At 32.4% G+C, this 16,629-nt stretch overlaps 3 protein-coding genes across 3 annotated transcripts; 2 read left to right on the top strand and 1 right to left on the bottom strand.

Annotated features, from left to right (window-relative positions):
- Positions 1–2,786: 2,786 nt before the first annotated feature.
- Positions 2,787–3,653, bottom strand: mRpL12 (mitochondrial ribosomal protein L12). The gene is made up of 2 exons (XM_072527831.1): positions 3,385–3,653; positions 2,787–3,331 (listed from the first exon to the last, which is right to left on the bottom strand). The coding sequence occupies exons 1-2, from the start codon at positions 3,441–3,443 to the stop codon at positions 2,845–2,847; spliced, it is 546 nt and encodes a 181-aa protein (XP_072383932.1). The 5' UTR covers positions 3,444–3,653; the 3' UTR covers positions 2,787–2,844.
- Positions 3,654–4,315: 662 nt separating this feature from the next.
- Rpn5 (regulatory particle non-ATPase 5) lies at positions 4,316–7,858 on the top strand. The gene is made up of 6 exons (XM_072528852.1): positions 4,316–4,467; positions 4,682–5,084; positions 6,260–6,525; positions 6,676–6,872; positions 7,076–7,269; positions 7,467–7,858. The coding sequence occupies exons 2-6, from the start codon at positions 4,705–4,707 to the stop codon at positions 7,786–7,788; spliced, it is 1,359 nt and encodes a 452-aa protein (XP_072384953.1). The 5' UTR covers positions 4,316–4,467; positions 4,682–4,704; the 3' UTR covers positions 7,789–7,858.
- A 1,691-nt stretch (positions 7,859–9,549) lies between these two features.
- LOC140438117 (uncharacterized) lies at positions 9,550–16,020 on the top strand. Its single transcript, XM_072527830.1, has 3 exons — positions 9,550–9,920; positions 12,943–13,047; positions 15,699–16,020. Exons 1-3 carry the CDS (start codon positions 9,713–9,715, stop codon positions 15,974–15,976), a joined length of 591 nt encoding a protein of 196 aa, XP_072383931.1. The 5' UTR covers positions 9,550–9,712; the 3' UTR covers positions 15,977–16,020.
- The last annotated feature ends 609 nt before the right edge of the window (positions 16,021–16,629 follow it).

Below are 16,629 nucleotides of genomic sequence, written 5' to 3'. Positions count from 1 at the left end.
TCCAAATATTCACGGGCTCCTACCAAGGATTAACAGCCAGCGTAACTCAAAAAAGAAATTCAAAGTCAAAAATAGAACAAGTGAGGAAAACACTTATTAACATGAAAATATTTTTTACAAGATCAGATCTTAGAGCTCAGAATTCGAATGATCAGATGTTACGTTTTCTTTGTTTTGCTGTATTGCTGTGAAAGGTAACTGGAAATTCCAATATTCATTTTATTCCAATATTTCAGTCTTCAATATTACTGATAGTACCTACAGATACTACCTAATATTTTTAGGTATTGTATAACTGATTATAATCTAGTAATAAAAGAATGTTTTAAAAATTTGTTGCGTGGGGTTTGAATAGAATTGCCCGTTTGTTCTCAAAAGTGAAGGTGAAAACTTAACTAACCTAACTTTGATTTTAAAATGCCGAAAATAACTAGTGTCGCTACATGGATTAAACCTTACAAAGAGCTATGGATATGGACCCTATTAGAAAAAAACCAACTGTCATGTTTTGTACAAGAAGAAACATCAATTTTTTTTCTCCCTGCAGTTACTTGTAGCCATAAATTATTGTTTTTTTATCTGATGCTGCACCACATATGTTCCAGGCTGCACAAATTTTAAAAATATTTTATATTAACTTAATACTCGTAACTTGTTTAGCACATGGAATGAACAGAGTTGCGGAAGAAATTAAAAAAAGTTTCCTTTTGTAAACTCCCCGATATAAAGCATAAACAAGTATCAACAACTCAAATCTTCTATAAGAATTTAATTTTATAAAGAAATGCTTCCAAATATTCAATTTCCACCAGAACCCGTTCTAACACCATGGGGAACATGGTTGGAAGCCGCTTTTAAAAATATAATTGATGCCTTAATGGATGAAAGTTCCCAATCTCTGCTAAACAAATTTTTGAAAACAACGTTCTTCAGCAGCAAATTTTATTCATTAAATCAAATTTTAGTTTGGTTCAAAAAACTATTACTCAATTAGACTCATCAAAGTTGTCCTTTGTAGAAAGCATAGCCTTAATAAAATAGATTAGATCCGCTTGTCAAAATGTTAAAGGTGGCACTAAAAAAGACATTTTTCAAAAATTTGAAACAATAATTAAAAAAAACATGATTTTCAGAAACTTACTGATGTAGTTCTTGACGTTCGTGTAGATGACGTTCTTGTTGGTAATTTTTGCAAAGAAATGGATTTAGCAACAAATATTTTTGTGAATTTAAAATACAAATGTAATTTTCATTACAATCAATTGTGGCTTAATCCCATAAACATGATATTTAACTTAGATATAACACAAGAAAACAGTTTCAGTTAAGAAATCTTTGGATTTCGACCAGGTTGAAATATGGCCAAAATATGGAATAAATGACCAAATATGACTATTGGTGCCTTTAAGTTATGCAACCAGCACTACATTGCGTCGATGGCTCCTCCAACTCCAAAAATTTAGTTTATTGATTTTGGTAATGAGATTTTTCGATAATATTTAGAACTTTGACATTTGTTTTTAAATCTGTAATCTGGAAAACATACAACTTCACCAAGACGTAAAGGCCAGTATCAAGAACAACGTACTAAGCACTTGGCAAACACACTGGAACCTACACAATACAAAACTACGCACAATTCAACCAACTATTACCTCCATTACCATGCCTCAAATGAGCAGAAAAGACAATATTATTACTAGAAGGTTCAGAATAGGTCACACTCGTCTTACTCATGGATATCTGATGTCTTCTGAAAACCATCCTCGCTGTGAACATTGTAATGAGTCCTTAACAGTCTAGCACATATTACTAGAATGTGTCCACTACAAACCTCAAAGAAACTACTACAACTTTCAAAATAACTTAAGTGATCTACTCGGTTATACAAACATGTACAGTGCCATAATTCGTTTCCTAAAAGACTGTCACCTTTACTACTTAGTGTAATTATATTAAGATCTTGTTAATATATCCTAACTTGTATATAAACAGATTGTATGTGAATGTAAACATAAACATATTGTAATAAACTTTGTACCAGTGTCAATGGCCCATAGTTGCTGAGACACTTCAATTTAAAATAAAAAAAATCTGTAATCTCTGAAATTGTAACTTTTTACTGTTTTGGTACAATGAAATAAAAAATTAGTTTTAGAAAAAACAAACACTTTTTCAGTTGTATGTAAGTGGAAAATAGAAAATTTATATCTATTATTAATAGTTTATATGAATTTTAAAGAATTCTTTGTGTGAAGAATCTTGTCCTGAAGGTAGATTTAAAACCTATGTAATCTGAAATAAATTCTTTTAAAAGCTCTTCTAATGAATACTAACCTTTTAAGATTATAAAATAAGTTATTTTTTTAAGAGCCCGTCTTCATTATCTCTAAGACTCTTAAGTCTTCCAGGCTTAGTTGTAAATTATCTTCAGTAAGATTAATTAAAAAATCGAATCGAACTCAACAAATTTTTGGCATTGAATTATATCAATCAACATTTCCTTTTCTTCACGGATAAGAAAGTGTCTATTGATATTTTTAATAGCAATATAATGGTTCATCTTTTTGCATATTAATTTACATCTTTTGCCATGAATTTTAAGTCATAATTCAATATTCGTCCATGTAAAACAGGATTGGTTACAATTATTATGTTCTCTGAAGGTTTCAGGATATTATAGAAGTTCAAATGGTACTATCAGTTCCATTAATATCAATCAAATTATCAGAAAGTAACAAACTATCAGACTATTTATATTTTTTAAATAAAATATGAATTAAACAAACAATAACTTAACATTTATTTTATTATAAAACTGCACAACTCATCTATACAACTAATTTAATCAAGTTCTACAACACCACCAACTTTTTCTATCGCTGCTTTTAATTTTTCAGCCTCCTCTTTGGGCACATCAGCTTTAACGACAGCAGGAGCGCCCTCAACAAACTTTTTCGCTTGTACTAAATTCATGCCTTCTACTAAGACCTTAATTTCTTTTATTAACGCCACTTTCTGTTTTTCTTCAAATTTCATCAATTTTACTGTGAATATAGATTTTTCTTTTTTAGGGGCAGCATCCTCTTCATCTACGGGTGCAGCAACTGGCGCGAAGCCACCCGCTGGAAAGACAGGAGCATCAGGTAAATTGAGCCTCTTTTTTAAGACAGAACTTAGTTCAGACACTTCAATTAGGTTAAGCTTAGAAATTTCTGTTGCTAGTTTATCTATTTTTGGGGATACTGGTTGATCAACATTACTAGGGGGTGGAATTTGAATCTTTTCTACGGGATTCGTCTGAACCTCCACCGACTGGCATAATGCAGCACTGCAAAATATAAAGTTATAATATCTAAAATATTATAAGCTTGAATAACATACCAATTTGAAATTCCTCTGTATCTTTGCAATGGGCGAAGTATCAATCTTACACTCTGCATGTTGATAATATTAAATTGTATTAACAATTTGAACTTTTAATTCCCCTTCGATATAACCTAAAAATATTAACTAACCTATGTCTCTTTGAAAATTCTTCTTTTTGATGTGTGAAGATAATGGTTTGACTAAATTAAAGATATTTTTAAAATTGTTTTTTAATATTTTTAATAGATATTTTTATAAAATACGAGTTACATAAATAGTAGATAATGCTTATATAAGAAAAAATTTTTAGGAAATAGGTAATATTAATATTTATTGGTTTTTACACACTGACATCCAGTGGCTGAAGTTTAAATTACATTGTCTTGAAGGTTCAGGAACGAGTTTTGATTTATTTTTATACAGGTCTACTTGGTCTGTGGTTTAAGATTTTACTTGGTCTAATATTTAAATATGTCATTCAATTAATTAGGAAACAAATTTAATTACACTTCAAAACATGTACAACAATATTTAAAATTATTTAAACGTAGACGTAAACTTTAATAATTTCTGATTAGTTTTTAGATTACGTTATAGATGACGCAAAGCAATTTGACTGACTTTTTACCAGAATAAGTTGAATTAAATTAAAAATTCCATTAGAACATATTTGATAATTTACTTCTAATTAATGAAATCAAACATCTCAGCTTCTACCATTCAAAAGGCGCATTCAGCAAAATCTGTTTACATTAGAAAATACATGCTCACGTAAATTCAACCTATCCTATGATTATAATTTAAACTTACTTTTCATAAATATTGAATGCTTAGATGCATGCGTTAGGTCTATTTTTTAAAAAGTAGTGTATTTTATTTATATTGCCTAAAACACAGAAAATGACTTTTCTGTGTTTCTACTGTTTAAATATATTCCATGGTTTAAACTTCAGCTTCTGACGATTGAAAATTGACAAGAATGACAAGGGTCAGGGTCACACAACACTAAAACGTCTACAGACCAGTCAGATAAATATTTTCATGACTAGTAATTTTTTTGAATATCAAAAAATCAAATAAAGGATACTTATTTATCAGGTACTACATTTTACATTTATTATATTTCAACTTTTACAACATAAATATGACAATGCTTTTAGTTTTAAATTATAACCTCAAAGTTAGCGGCAATGTAAATGATCTATTCCAGATCAGAGGATCTCAACTAAAGTTCATTATATCTGTTTTTCCCTTGTATCTTGTCAGTTTACACAACACTATTGTGTTTACTCATAGTTCTTATTTATTTTAGTATAAACAATAACTAGGCTAACAATGGAGAACATTGCTACTGATTCTGGAAAAATAGTGAAGATGGAAGTGGATTACAGTGCCACTTGTGACGATAAAATCCCCGAGTGTCAAAAACTAGCAAAATCAGGTAAATTGCATGATGCCCTTGATCAATTGCTGGCTTTGGAGAAGCAGACCAGAACAGGAGCAGACATGATATCCACTGGTCGAGTCTTGGTTGCCATTTGCCAAATTTGCAAAGATGCAAAGAATTGGTCTGCACTCAATGAACACATCGTTTTGTTGACAAAAAGGAGGTCACAGTTGAAGCAAGCTGTGGCCAAGATGGTTCAAGAATGCTGCACCTATGTGGATGAAACTCCAGATAAGGAGACCAAAGTAAAACTTATAGACACGTTAAGGTAAATAACATTATTATTTACCTATATTAGATGTTATTGCATGTATAATTATAAGTTATGACTTGAATATATGGGAATTTATATCTTAAGAACTGGTTTCTGCAGTATTTCTGTTTTGTTAACTTTTACTTTTTAGTGTTTTCATTCATTAATTATCTGCCTATATCGTGTTAGGTATAGCATTGTGTCTTTGTCTGAAAAAGTGAAGAATTGGGACTGCCGAATTTTAAAAGTTGTATCAAAAAGGTGTATTATCCTTAACTAGTAATAAAATAATTGTCGGGGGAGTTTTCATTACATTACATTACATTAAACAAATCGTGGGAATATGACATTGATGTCCACAACATATTCATAGATTTCAAACAAGCTTACAACTCAATTAATAGGAACAAGTTATATCAAATATTGCAGAACTTTAATATCCCCCAAAAATACATCCGACTGGTAAAAACAACAATGGATTCGTCAATAGCAACTGTCAGTGTAGAAAATGAGCTCACTGAAAACTTTACAATAGTCCAAGGATTAAAGCAAGGAGACGGGCTGGCACTGACACTATTCAACCTGACCTTGGAATATGTGATAAGAGAGCTGAATATAGGAAGAGGTAATCTCCTAACAAATAAATCAATACAGATTGCCGCCTATGCCGATGATATCAGCATCATGTCTTGCAGAACAGAACAGGCGGAAGAAATATATTCACAAAGATAGAAAATCAGAGTCTAAAAATAACCATGAACTCTACCAACTGTTCAAAGAGACACCGACGCGCAAAATTTGCTAGACGTGAGAACCTGGAGAAGATTGGCGGGGGACCGACAAGGTTGGAGGCATAGTTTGGAGGAAGCCAAGGCCCGATTTGGGATGTAGCGGCATTGGAGAGAGAGAGAGAGAGGAGTTTTCATTGCTTTAAACAATGTTATTTGTCTAGGTTTATTCTATTACTAATTCAGCTCTTATTTTTTATGAGAATCGCTGTATTAGTATCAAATCCGTTTTTAACTACTTCCCTTCATACATATTTATTTTAAGAGGTGACTACAATTTACCATATATTGAATGGTTTGATGATGAAAGAGGTGACCAAATGGCTGAATGACTAAAGGCTATGCAATAAAAAGATATACTATACTTTTTTTTTATATTCATTTAATTTTAAAATTTTTTAGGCAGGTTACTGAAGGAAAAATTTATGTAGAAGTTGAAAGAGCTCGTCTGACTCATAAGTTAGCCAAAATCCGTGAAGATGATGGTGATATACAACAAGCTGCTGATATTATTCAAGAACTGCAGGTGGAAACATATGGATCTATGGAGAAAAGGGAGAAAGTGGAATTAATACTAGAGCAGATGAGGTTATGTGTTGCCAAGCAGGACTACATTCGAACTCAGATCATTTCCAAGAAGATCAATACCAAATTTTTCGAAGAAGATGGTAAGATCGCCTCTTTATAATGTTTTCTTTATTTTCTCTCTTACTACGAGTTATTATTTCCATTATAGACATTCATAGACACCTTTATGACTTAAGTCATTCTTGTTTGGATAAAATTCTTTGTGTGTTTTCATTTAATTTTTATTTCAGGCTCTTCAGATTTAAAATTAAAGTATTACAGACTGATGATGGAGGTGGATCAACATGAGGGCTCCTACTTGGCAACTTGTAAACATTATAGGGCTGTTCTTAATACTCCAAGCATTATGGCAGTGCCTGAAGAAAAACAAGCTGCTGCGCAAGCTGTTGTTCTATATATTATATTGGCCCCACATGACAATGAGCAGGTAAATCTTATGTGTTTACATCTTTAATATATCATAATGTATCATTGCGTAAGTATATAATCAAAAAATAATGTATAGAATTTGGGACTGACTTGAGGAGTAGATATTATTGTAAAAATTCATATTTTTTGTACCAACGTAATAAAAGACCCAAAAATTGTATTAGATAGAATATCTTGATTTACTTTGTGTTCCATGTTTAGGTTGATTTGACACATCGGGTGTTAGCTGACAAAGTCTTGGAGGAAATTCCAACTTACAAGCAACTTCTCAAACTCTTTACCACTCCTGAATTGATCAAATGGTCTGGTTTGTGTGAACTGTATGAAAAGCAGTTGAAGACTACTCCAGTTTTTTCTGGCAATGATCAGGCCCAGAAAAGATGGTCAGATTTGAAGTAAGTTAATAATGTCTAAAGAAAATGTTGGATATTTACATATAGTCTATTTTTTTGGAGCTCTATTGATATGTATTGTACAATTCCTTGCATATTTCATTATATGGTTAAACTATTACTGAATGGTCTATTATTTATATAAAATGAACATTTTTTTTTTCAAATAAATGAATAAGAATTTAATTTTTAAATTCCAGATCCAGAGTAGTTGAACATAACATTCGAGTAATGGCCAAATACTACACCCGCATTACAATAAACCGTATCTCAGAATTACTAGACCTTTCTCCGGGAGAAACAGAGGAATTCTTGTCTCAAATGGTTGTTAGCAAAACGATTCAAGCTAAAACTGACAGACCAGCAGGAGTTGTTCATTTCCAACAAAGCAAAGATCCCAGCGATGTCTTGAATGATTGGGCTCACGATTTGACTCAGCTGATGCAGCATGTCAACAAAATCACTCATCTCATCAACAAGGAGGAATGTGTTCACAAACATCTTCAGTCTACTACAGCTTAGTTTAAGAGTTTTCCGTCTGAATAATTTTTTATTTATAAAATATATTTGCAAATAAATGTTTTGTAGTATGTACTCGTCTTATGTATTCTAAATTTTTCGCAATTCCTTAATATAACATATTTTGTCTACAAACTGCTTTAAAAAAATGCCTAATATGTTTACAATGGTGCATCTATAGGTTTGACAGTGTCTCCAGCTGTTACACACATCTACTTGACTTATTTTGAAAAGGAAGTCATACAAAACACAATGTTAAAGCTAAAATTATGGATTGGAGACCTAGACGCTATCTGAAGCTACACAGAAAATCTTAGCTCAAAGTTAAAGCACATCTAACAACAATTCATTAAGAATGTATAATTCACGCTAATATATTAATATAAAAATTTAATAACATTTGAGCCAAGTAAATATAAAATCGGAGCAAATAGGCATCATTCCTTACTTCACTCATTTGTATATTTATCCGTATTAATTATGCAACCACTAATACATACATACAGAAATTTTATGAACATCAGATAAAATAAAATTAGTTGCAAGAAGTTTTAACCCTATAGAAGTGCAGAATCCCATAAGACGTATTTAATAAAAAAATTATCAGAAGAAGCTAGCACCTCAAGAGGTAAAATGTTATGTAAACTGCATCAAAAGCAAGAGGTGATGAAATTTCTAAGAACAGCAGATTTACGCGATACTCTAGTTTCCGGAATGCTCGTTAGTTTCCTGTAAGTTGGGTGGATGCCTTGAAATGTTTCATCCATATCTTAAAGATTTTCTTCCTATTAGCCAATCTATTAGCTACTATTTTCTTCCTTGTCTCTGAGCAGATTTAATTTCTGTTTAAAATCTTTTCTTGCACTATTAATGATTTTATAAAAGTTTTTGTTTTTGAATTGTTAAATCAATCAATGTCTTTAGTCAACTCTTCCTTCTTAGGATCTGACTTGCTGCATGTTTTACGATTTATTTACAAGCATCTTATTCCTGGTTTATTGTGGAAATATGAAGGAAAAATTATTTTCAGATAGAAAAACTAATAAATCCTTGTACTATGTACGAATCTAACAAATACATTACTGAAAATAAAAATAACAGAAAAATTTTTTTAAATAATTTTTGCAAGACAGTTGGCGAGTTCAAACGATTTTCTGAATAATCCAGTATTTTTCCAAAAAAGTTAAAGCGTGTACTGTATTTCTATAAAAACATCTGTGTAAATACCTGGTTTACCACCGATCTTCTCAGCATCCTGTATTCATAGTGTGACATTATCGTACCTATTAGATAGGCAACTAACATTCCAAGTCCCGTTATTTTCTGGGAAAGATAATCTACCTTTCCATTGATTTAAATGGAGCTTGTTTTCCCAAAATAACGGAGAATCATAAAAAAATGATAAAGTATTTGTAAGATAAATATGAAAGTTTGCAATATTTCTGCATTTTAACTGTTAATACTTATGATGCTTTATAGGGTCATACACTTATTCCAATTTTTCTATAATAAATTGATGCCTTCTTTGTAGTAAAATTTCTCCTTTGACCTGAAAATACGCTTCTGTTTCCTGAAAAATTGTTTTTAGGCCTTATAACAGCCAATAGTCGCTAGGAATCATGAAGAAAGAACAGCCAGTAGCCGCTAGATATTATGAAGCAAGTAGGTATACAGCATTAAAGTAAGTAATATTCAACGACTATTGTCATCATTCTGATTGACTTATGAGTCAGTACCTATTATATCGTTTTTGTGAAAATTTGATTTTCACTCGACTGAGCTCAAATTTTGACAAAGACATTTATATTTTCGTTTCATTGTCAAATCTGTGCCAAATTTTAGTAACATATTTCCAATTTATCCAAATAATTACAAGAAACCAAATACCCAACATATTTTTTGAGACACAACTCATAATTTAGTAAAAATGACTCAACAACGGTACTGTACCGACGCTCCAGAAGAAATAAATCAAAGACAAAACCAATCAAATCAAAGAACTCGATTCGAATTATGTCCTAAGCAACCTGTACAAAATCAAGCAGAGCAAATGAGAGAATCACGTAATAATAATCAAAGAAATGGAGACTTAAGGACTCCATGCTCATCATTGTATAAAGACTTTATAGGAGAAGGTAAGAATTTTTAAAGTAATATTTAAAACAGAAGTAATCTAACGAGCCGTTCGTAAGTTGTGTGTTTTTTTTGACCCTTTCCTTAGAGATTTCCTTATAGAGACTTGCATAAGAAAATGATCAATTTTGACCTCTTTGTGACTCTACTGTAAATTTCGCTAGTTCTATTTTATTTATAATCATATCTTCAAATTTTTTTCAAAACGCATTGGCAAAAACGCCCTATTTGAAACGTCTGGATTTACTGTAAGGCTCTTTATTCGATTATCATATACTTCATCTAATTTACTTACCGTTGCACGTCATCCGCGTCATAGCCCGTGAGGTCACATGATACCAACACGAAATATTTAGGCGGTAGGTGTGTTCTTTTTTAGAATCACTTTGCCGAGTACACTGGCATTACAGCCACTAGACATATTTAATTATAATACGCGTAGAAATAATATTTAAAGATTTCTATTAATGTTGACTTAAAGAAATACACAATAATATGTTTCATTTAATTTGTATAAATGCATTATAAAGCATTTTATAATTCTTACAAAGAAGCCGATAGACAACTACGAAAAATGATAAAACAAGAAAAGAATAAAACATGGGATCAGAAATGTCAAGAAATCAATACATACATCGGAGGGAAGCAATGTACAGAGGTATGGAATTTTATACAATCAGTAAAAAATACAGGAAAAGACAAAGCACACATACACACCATAAAATCAAGACAATGGAAAGATCACTATGAAAGCTTGCTGACAGAGACAAGACAAGAATACCTAGCGAACTCCCCAACACAGTCAGTACATATACAAGGAGAGGAAGCGAGGGTAGACATCGAAACAGTAAGGAAGGATGTAATGACCCTAAGGAATGGTAAATCCGCTGGACCTGAGGGAATCTATGCTGAAATGCTTAAGAATGGAACTCATAAACTATTTGAAATATTAACTTATGTGATCAATCAGTGTCTAAATGGACACCCAGTACCAGAACAATGGAGAACGGCATACATGTCCTCAATACACAAAAAGGGGGACAAAAGGAATTGTAATAATTATAGAGGCATATCGGTAACCAGCACCCTGAGCAGACTGTATGGACGAATTTTGAGAAATATGATCGAGGAAGAATATAAGCACAATGAAGAGGAAGAACAAAGCGGGTTCCATGCAGGAAGATCGTGCACCGATAACGTATTTTGTCTTAAACAAATAATAGAAAAAAGATCGGCTAAGAATCTAGAAACTCATATTACTTTTGTAGACCTGCAAAAAGCATATGACAACATCCCCTTAACAAAACTGTGGACAACGTTGAAAAGATCTAACATCAACCACACATTGATAAATGCTGTACAAGAACTATATAGACTCAAAGGCACAGATAAAAACAGGAAAATATCTAACGGAAGAATTCCTGGTTACAAAAGGCTTGCGACAGGGATGCTGTATCTCACCAACCTTATTCAAGATATATGTTGCAGCGGCATTGGAAAGATGGAAAAGAAAGGTACATAGGATGGGTATAGAGCTTAGCAATGAATGTATATATACACTCCAGTTTGCTGATGACCAGGTAGTGCTAGCGACCGACAGGGAAGACATGCAGTACATGCTAAGAAAACTGATAGAAGAATATCACGACTAGGGAATGAATGTCAATACAATAAAAACCAAATATCTTTGTATTGGAAACGAGTCAGATAACATAGACCTCGAAAACGGACAACATATTTCCTGCTGTCAGAGCTATTACTACTTGGGTGTTGCCTTTGACAATACAGGAACTGATACACGGGAAATAGAAAAACGAATCACTCAAGCAAAGAAAGTCTTAGGATGTCTCAATGGTATACTGTGGAGTAAAGAGATAACGAAAGGAAGGAAATTTAATATATATGAGACCATGATTAAAACTACTCTTCTTTATGGCGCTGAAACATGGAGAATTAGTGAAAAGAACAAAAAGCGAATAGAAGCAGTAGAGATGGATGCAATGAGAAGATCTTTAGGTATTTCCAGACGAGACCGAATCAGAAATGATGTAATAAAACAACGTATGAGAATAGAAGGAAATATAACTCAAGATATAGAGAAGAAACAATTAAGGTGGTATGGGCATGTTCAACGGATGCCAGCATCAAGACTCCCCAAAAAAGTAATAGAATGGCAACCGATAGGTCGACGGAAAAGAGGAAGACCCAGATTAGAATGGCAACACGGCGTAAACAAGTCCATGAGCGAAAGAAATTTAACAACAAACGACTGCGAAGATAGGAAGAGATGGTGTTTAGGTATCGGACAACGTCGAAAGACGTTCTAAACCGATGTGTATATAAAGCATTTTTATGAAGAACATTTGTTCGGAATACACTGTAACTGTAATCGAACGAAGGTGATATTTTGGCATAAATTGGTAACACTTATTTGACAGTTGCGGTGTTGACACTTTTTGTACTTTATTATTTTGAATTTTAAAGTGAATACCTCTTGTTTTATATTTTTACCTATTTAATAAAATCTGTTCTTTTTAAATAGAACAAAATTAGTGTGTTTTATTTCAAAAATGTCACGTAAGAATTTAAATAGTCGTTGTACAGAGATGGTAGCTCTTTTGCAATAATTATGTGACCTATTTGATTTAAAATGGATTCAGGATTTTTTATAGGTACTTTGACAACTATGTCAACTTCGATCTCTGTCAATGATAATAACGTGCAACGGTAAGTAAATTAGATGGACTGTACTTATTCTTTTGATGGACCCCTCATACATTCTATTAGCCAATTTAATTATTTTTCTAAGGATTTTGATGTTTGTTTTCGATTGATCGTTTACGACTTTTGTTTAAACAATTTACTTACCGTTAAATATACCTTTTAAGCGTTGGTTTTGTTGTTTTTTTACTTTGTGCTATATACTAGGCAAAACGTGTTACTTACCTTCTTTAGTTTTTTAATTATTATATATATATTAATATTAATTAATGTTTCTTAATCATTAGTCACAATTATTTGTAGATGGTGCTCAAATAGTAGATGTTATGCCTTGTCCAGATCCGCAAAGATATCAGAGAGTCCCAGCAGTAACGATGAATATTATCCCGTTGAATCAGCAGTTTAGAGGTAAGATGGCTCTATATAATAATTATAAAAAAATTTGTATATATTAAGTAACCAGAATTTAAACTTACTCTAGAAGTAATTTAAATATTTTTTAACTTCGTTAATAAATTCAATGATTTATTGAATAATTTAGAAATTCTTCTTCTTCTTGATGTGCCTATCCGTTACGAATGTTGGCGATCATCATGGCAATCTTTATCTCATCTGCAGCAGCGCGGAAAAGCTGCACAGATGTTATATTGAACCAGATTCTGAGGTTCTTTAACTAAGATGTTCTTCTTCTTCCTGGACCTCGTTTTCCGAATATTTTTCCTTGCAGGATGGCTTGAAGGAGAGCATATCTGGATTCATTTCGCATAATATGTCCGAAGAACTGTAACTTTCGAGATTTGATGGTGGTCAGTACCTCTCGGTTCTTATTCATTCTTCTGAGGACCTCCTCATTTGTGACTCGGTCAGTCCACGGGATCTTAAGCATTCTCCGATATAGCCACATCTCAAGTGCTTCCAGTTTTCTGCACATATCTTCGTTCAAGGTCCACGATTCAACACCATAAAAAAGGACAGAGAAGACGTAGCATCGCAGCATTCTTACTTTTGTATCAAGAGAGAGGTTGTGACTCTTGAAGAAGGCCCTCATTCGATTAAAGGTGGATCTAGCTTTTCCGATGCGTGCTCTAATCTCCTGGTTGTTGGTCCATTCTTCATTTATTATGGTGCCGAGGTGGTTGTAGTGCGTCACTCTTTCTACAGGGGATTGGTTGACGTAGAGTTGACCTTTTGTCATTTTGAATAATATAATAATTTTGAAATAATAATAATTTTGAAATACCCCCGATAAAAACAATAACAATACCTTGACATACAGTAAAAATAATAAAAGTTTGAATCAAACAATCAAACATAACCTTAAAACATGAACATTGATAGCAAATATCTCAATACTTTGATATTCTTACCTCACGAATTCACAAACAATAAATAATACCAATCGCACAGAATGAATATTTATAACCAATAGTCCATATTTATTCTTCAAACATTAAAAAAAAACAATATTTCCAACTTCTTATGGGATAAATACACACGAATTAGAAATGTTTGGAAAGGTTTTTATAAGCCCCGCTCATTGTGACGTCATAGCTTAGATAGTCCATTTATTATACGTTTTTGGTACTTTCATCCAAAGAAACTTTTATTGAAAATGAATTTTAGACAGTTTTTATCTTTTTTTGGTATTTCAATTATCATGGGGAGGATATTACCCTCCGGAGCTTGATTTGTTCATATTCAAATTACCCTTTCACCTCCGGTTTATTTTTAAGATTTTCCTTTTTGTTGGATATATAATATATTGGATATATTGTTGGATATATATATATATATATATATATATATATATATATATATATATATATATATATATATAGAATTATCATTATCATCCTCTTTTGATGATGATAGTTCTAATAACAGTGTATCCTATACTAGACCGATAAGGGCCGAAGCCTTTGAAAATGGTACAAGGTCAAAAAAAATATTAACAAGGTAAAACCCATTGGAAAAGGAAGTAATTATAAATATAAAAAAAATTAAAAGAAAAATATGTACGGGCGAATTGAAGTCGGGAAGGGAAAGGGGCGAGTATTTAAGGCTAAAATGATTTATCACGATTTGCGGCAAAGATCTACAACTCTTGTGTATACACATTTTGTGTCTAACCTCGAAGTTTATGCGAAAAATTCAAATAACCGAGTTTTTGGTTTTTTTGCGAAAAGAAAATTTTCGCGTTTTGGTCAACACTTTTCGATATTAGATAAATCAAAATAAGAATTAAATAAAAAAATGTAGGGTATTTGGGAGATAAAAAGGTTAAGTTTTCACCAAATTTCGTGAAATTTTTTTTTATGCAAGATAATAATAAAAAACCAAAAACTCGGTTACTTGAATTTTTCACATAAATTTTAAGGTTATGTAAAAAATGTGTAAACACAGAATATGTAGATATTTTTATTACCTACAACTTTGATATTTAACTTTTTCCATTCGGCTGTAGTTTACTCAGCTCGTGATAAACTCGTGATATACCGTTTTTTACCCTTAAAACTAACCCCTTTTACATCCCGACCGCAGATCGCTCGTAAATTATAGTTATATTTTCTTTAATTTTTGTTATATTTTCTTCCCTTTACAATGGGTTCCATCCGGTTACCATTTTCGTTATTTAGGTTCCACTTTACTATTTGGCCTTTTATGTTTTCTATCACTATGATTTTTTTCACTCTGGTTTAGACGTGGCCCTTTATAATCTTAAACGACACGTTCTTTTTGATGTTTTTCCAGATCTTGTTTTATTTATCTTCTCAATCTTGTATTAAGCGTTTTGTGTTCTGTAGTATTTAATAAAACCATGGATCGAGTTTGACTATTTTACTGAAACACTTAGTTTTAGTTTTTGTAATTATATAAAAAAAAACAAGATGGACTCTAGACATGACATCATTGGTGACGTGACAATAATGATGTGGCGTTTTCTTGATATCCCCCAAAGGATGCCTTTTAGTTATTGGGGTATGTTCCGAAATGCCAAAACTTAAATAAGTAAATACTCAATAGTAGTGCTTCTAATACAACTAATAAAATATTTTTAGATACAAATAATAATGACGAATGCAAGCAACTCATAAGAGAAAGAGAGGAGAGATGGAGGAACCGAATAATCGCAGCAGATAACATAATTCCCCCCGACTATGTATGTCCACATTTAGACACAAGTCCTCTGGATGACGCAGTCCTAATGTCTTATATGGATAACGAACATTTTGAAATTCTGGTCGATCACTCTGCGGTTTTATTGCACGATTTTGCTTTAGATGCAGATTTTTATGGTGAAGTCGAAGAGCTTTTTAATTGCTGCGATAAGAGATAAACCTTAGGGATGTATAAAATTATAAATACATATTTTTTAATGCTTACTCTTTTTTATTTCTAAACCAGGATTACAATCTACCATAGTGAAAGGTACATGAAAGGAGCTATTTGTGCCTCCGATTCGTTTGGAGAGTGCAAACCAATCGTGGCCCTGGTCCACCTACCTTGCGGCATAAGACCTAGTGCAAGGTACAGTTAAAATGTGTGTGTGCGTGCGTGTGTGTGAGAGTGCGTACGTGCGTGCGTGCGTGTGAGAAGAATGGTTTGAGAAGACGTTAATTTTAAACTTGCTGAAAGACAAAGAAAACGTTATCGTTTTGGATTACGCGTCATACCACTCCCGCAAATTTGATTTCCTGAAAAAATTGTGGAACAAAAGGCTAATCAAGGATTGGCTAATCGAAAAGAACATTTTCTTCGAGGAAGATTATCTAAAAAGTGAATTACTTTATACTGCGGCAGCATTTAGAGACGAGTACGACAAGTACAAAATTGAAACGATTGCGGAAAAATATGGCGTTAAGATTTTGAGACTGTCACCTTACCATTGAGCCAATTGAGATGTGGTGGAGAAAAAAACGGTAGAACGGTTAATAAAAGAAGCTTACCAACGAGGATCTAAAGAGCAGTGGCATCTTTGGGAACTCTTTA

Source organism: Diabrotica undecimpunctata, chromosome 4 (assembly GCF_040954645.1).
Source record: "Diabrotica undecimpunctata isolate CICGRU chromosome 4, icDiaUnde3, whole genome shotgun sequence".
NCBI lineage: Eukaryota > Metazoa > Arthropoda > Insecta > Coleoptera > Chrysomelidae > Diabrotica > Diabrotica undecimpunctata.
The sequence above is the reverse complement of the archived record's forward strand: the minus strand, read 5'-3'. Positions and strand labels throughout refer to the sequence as shown.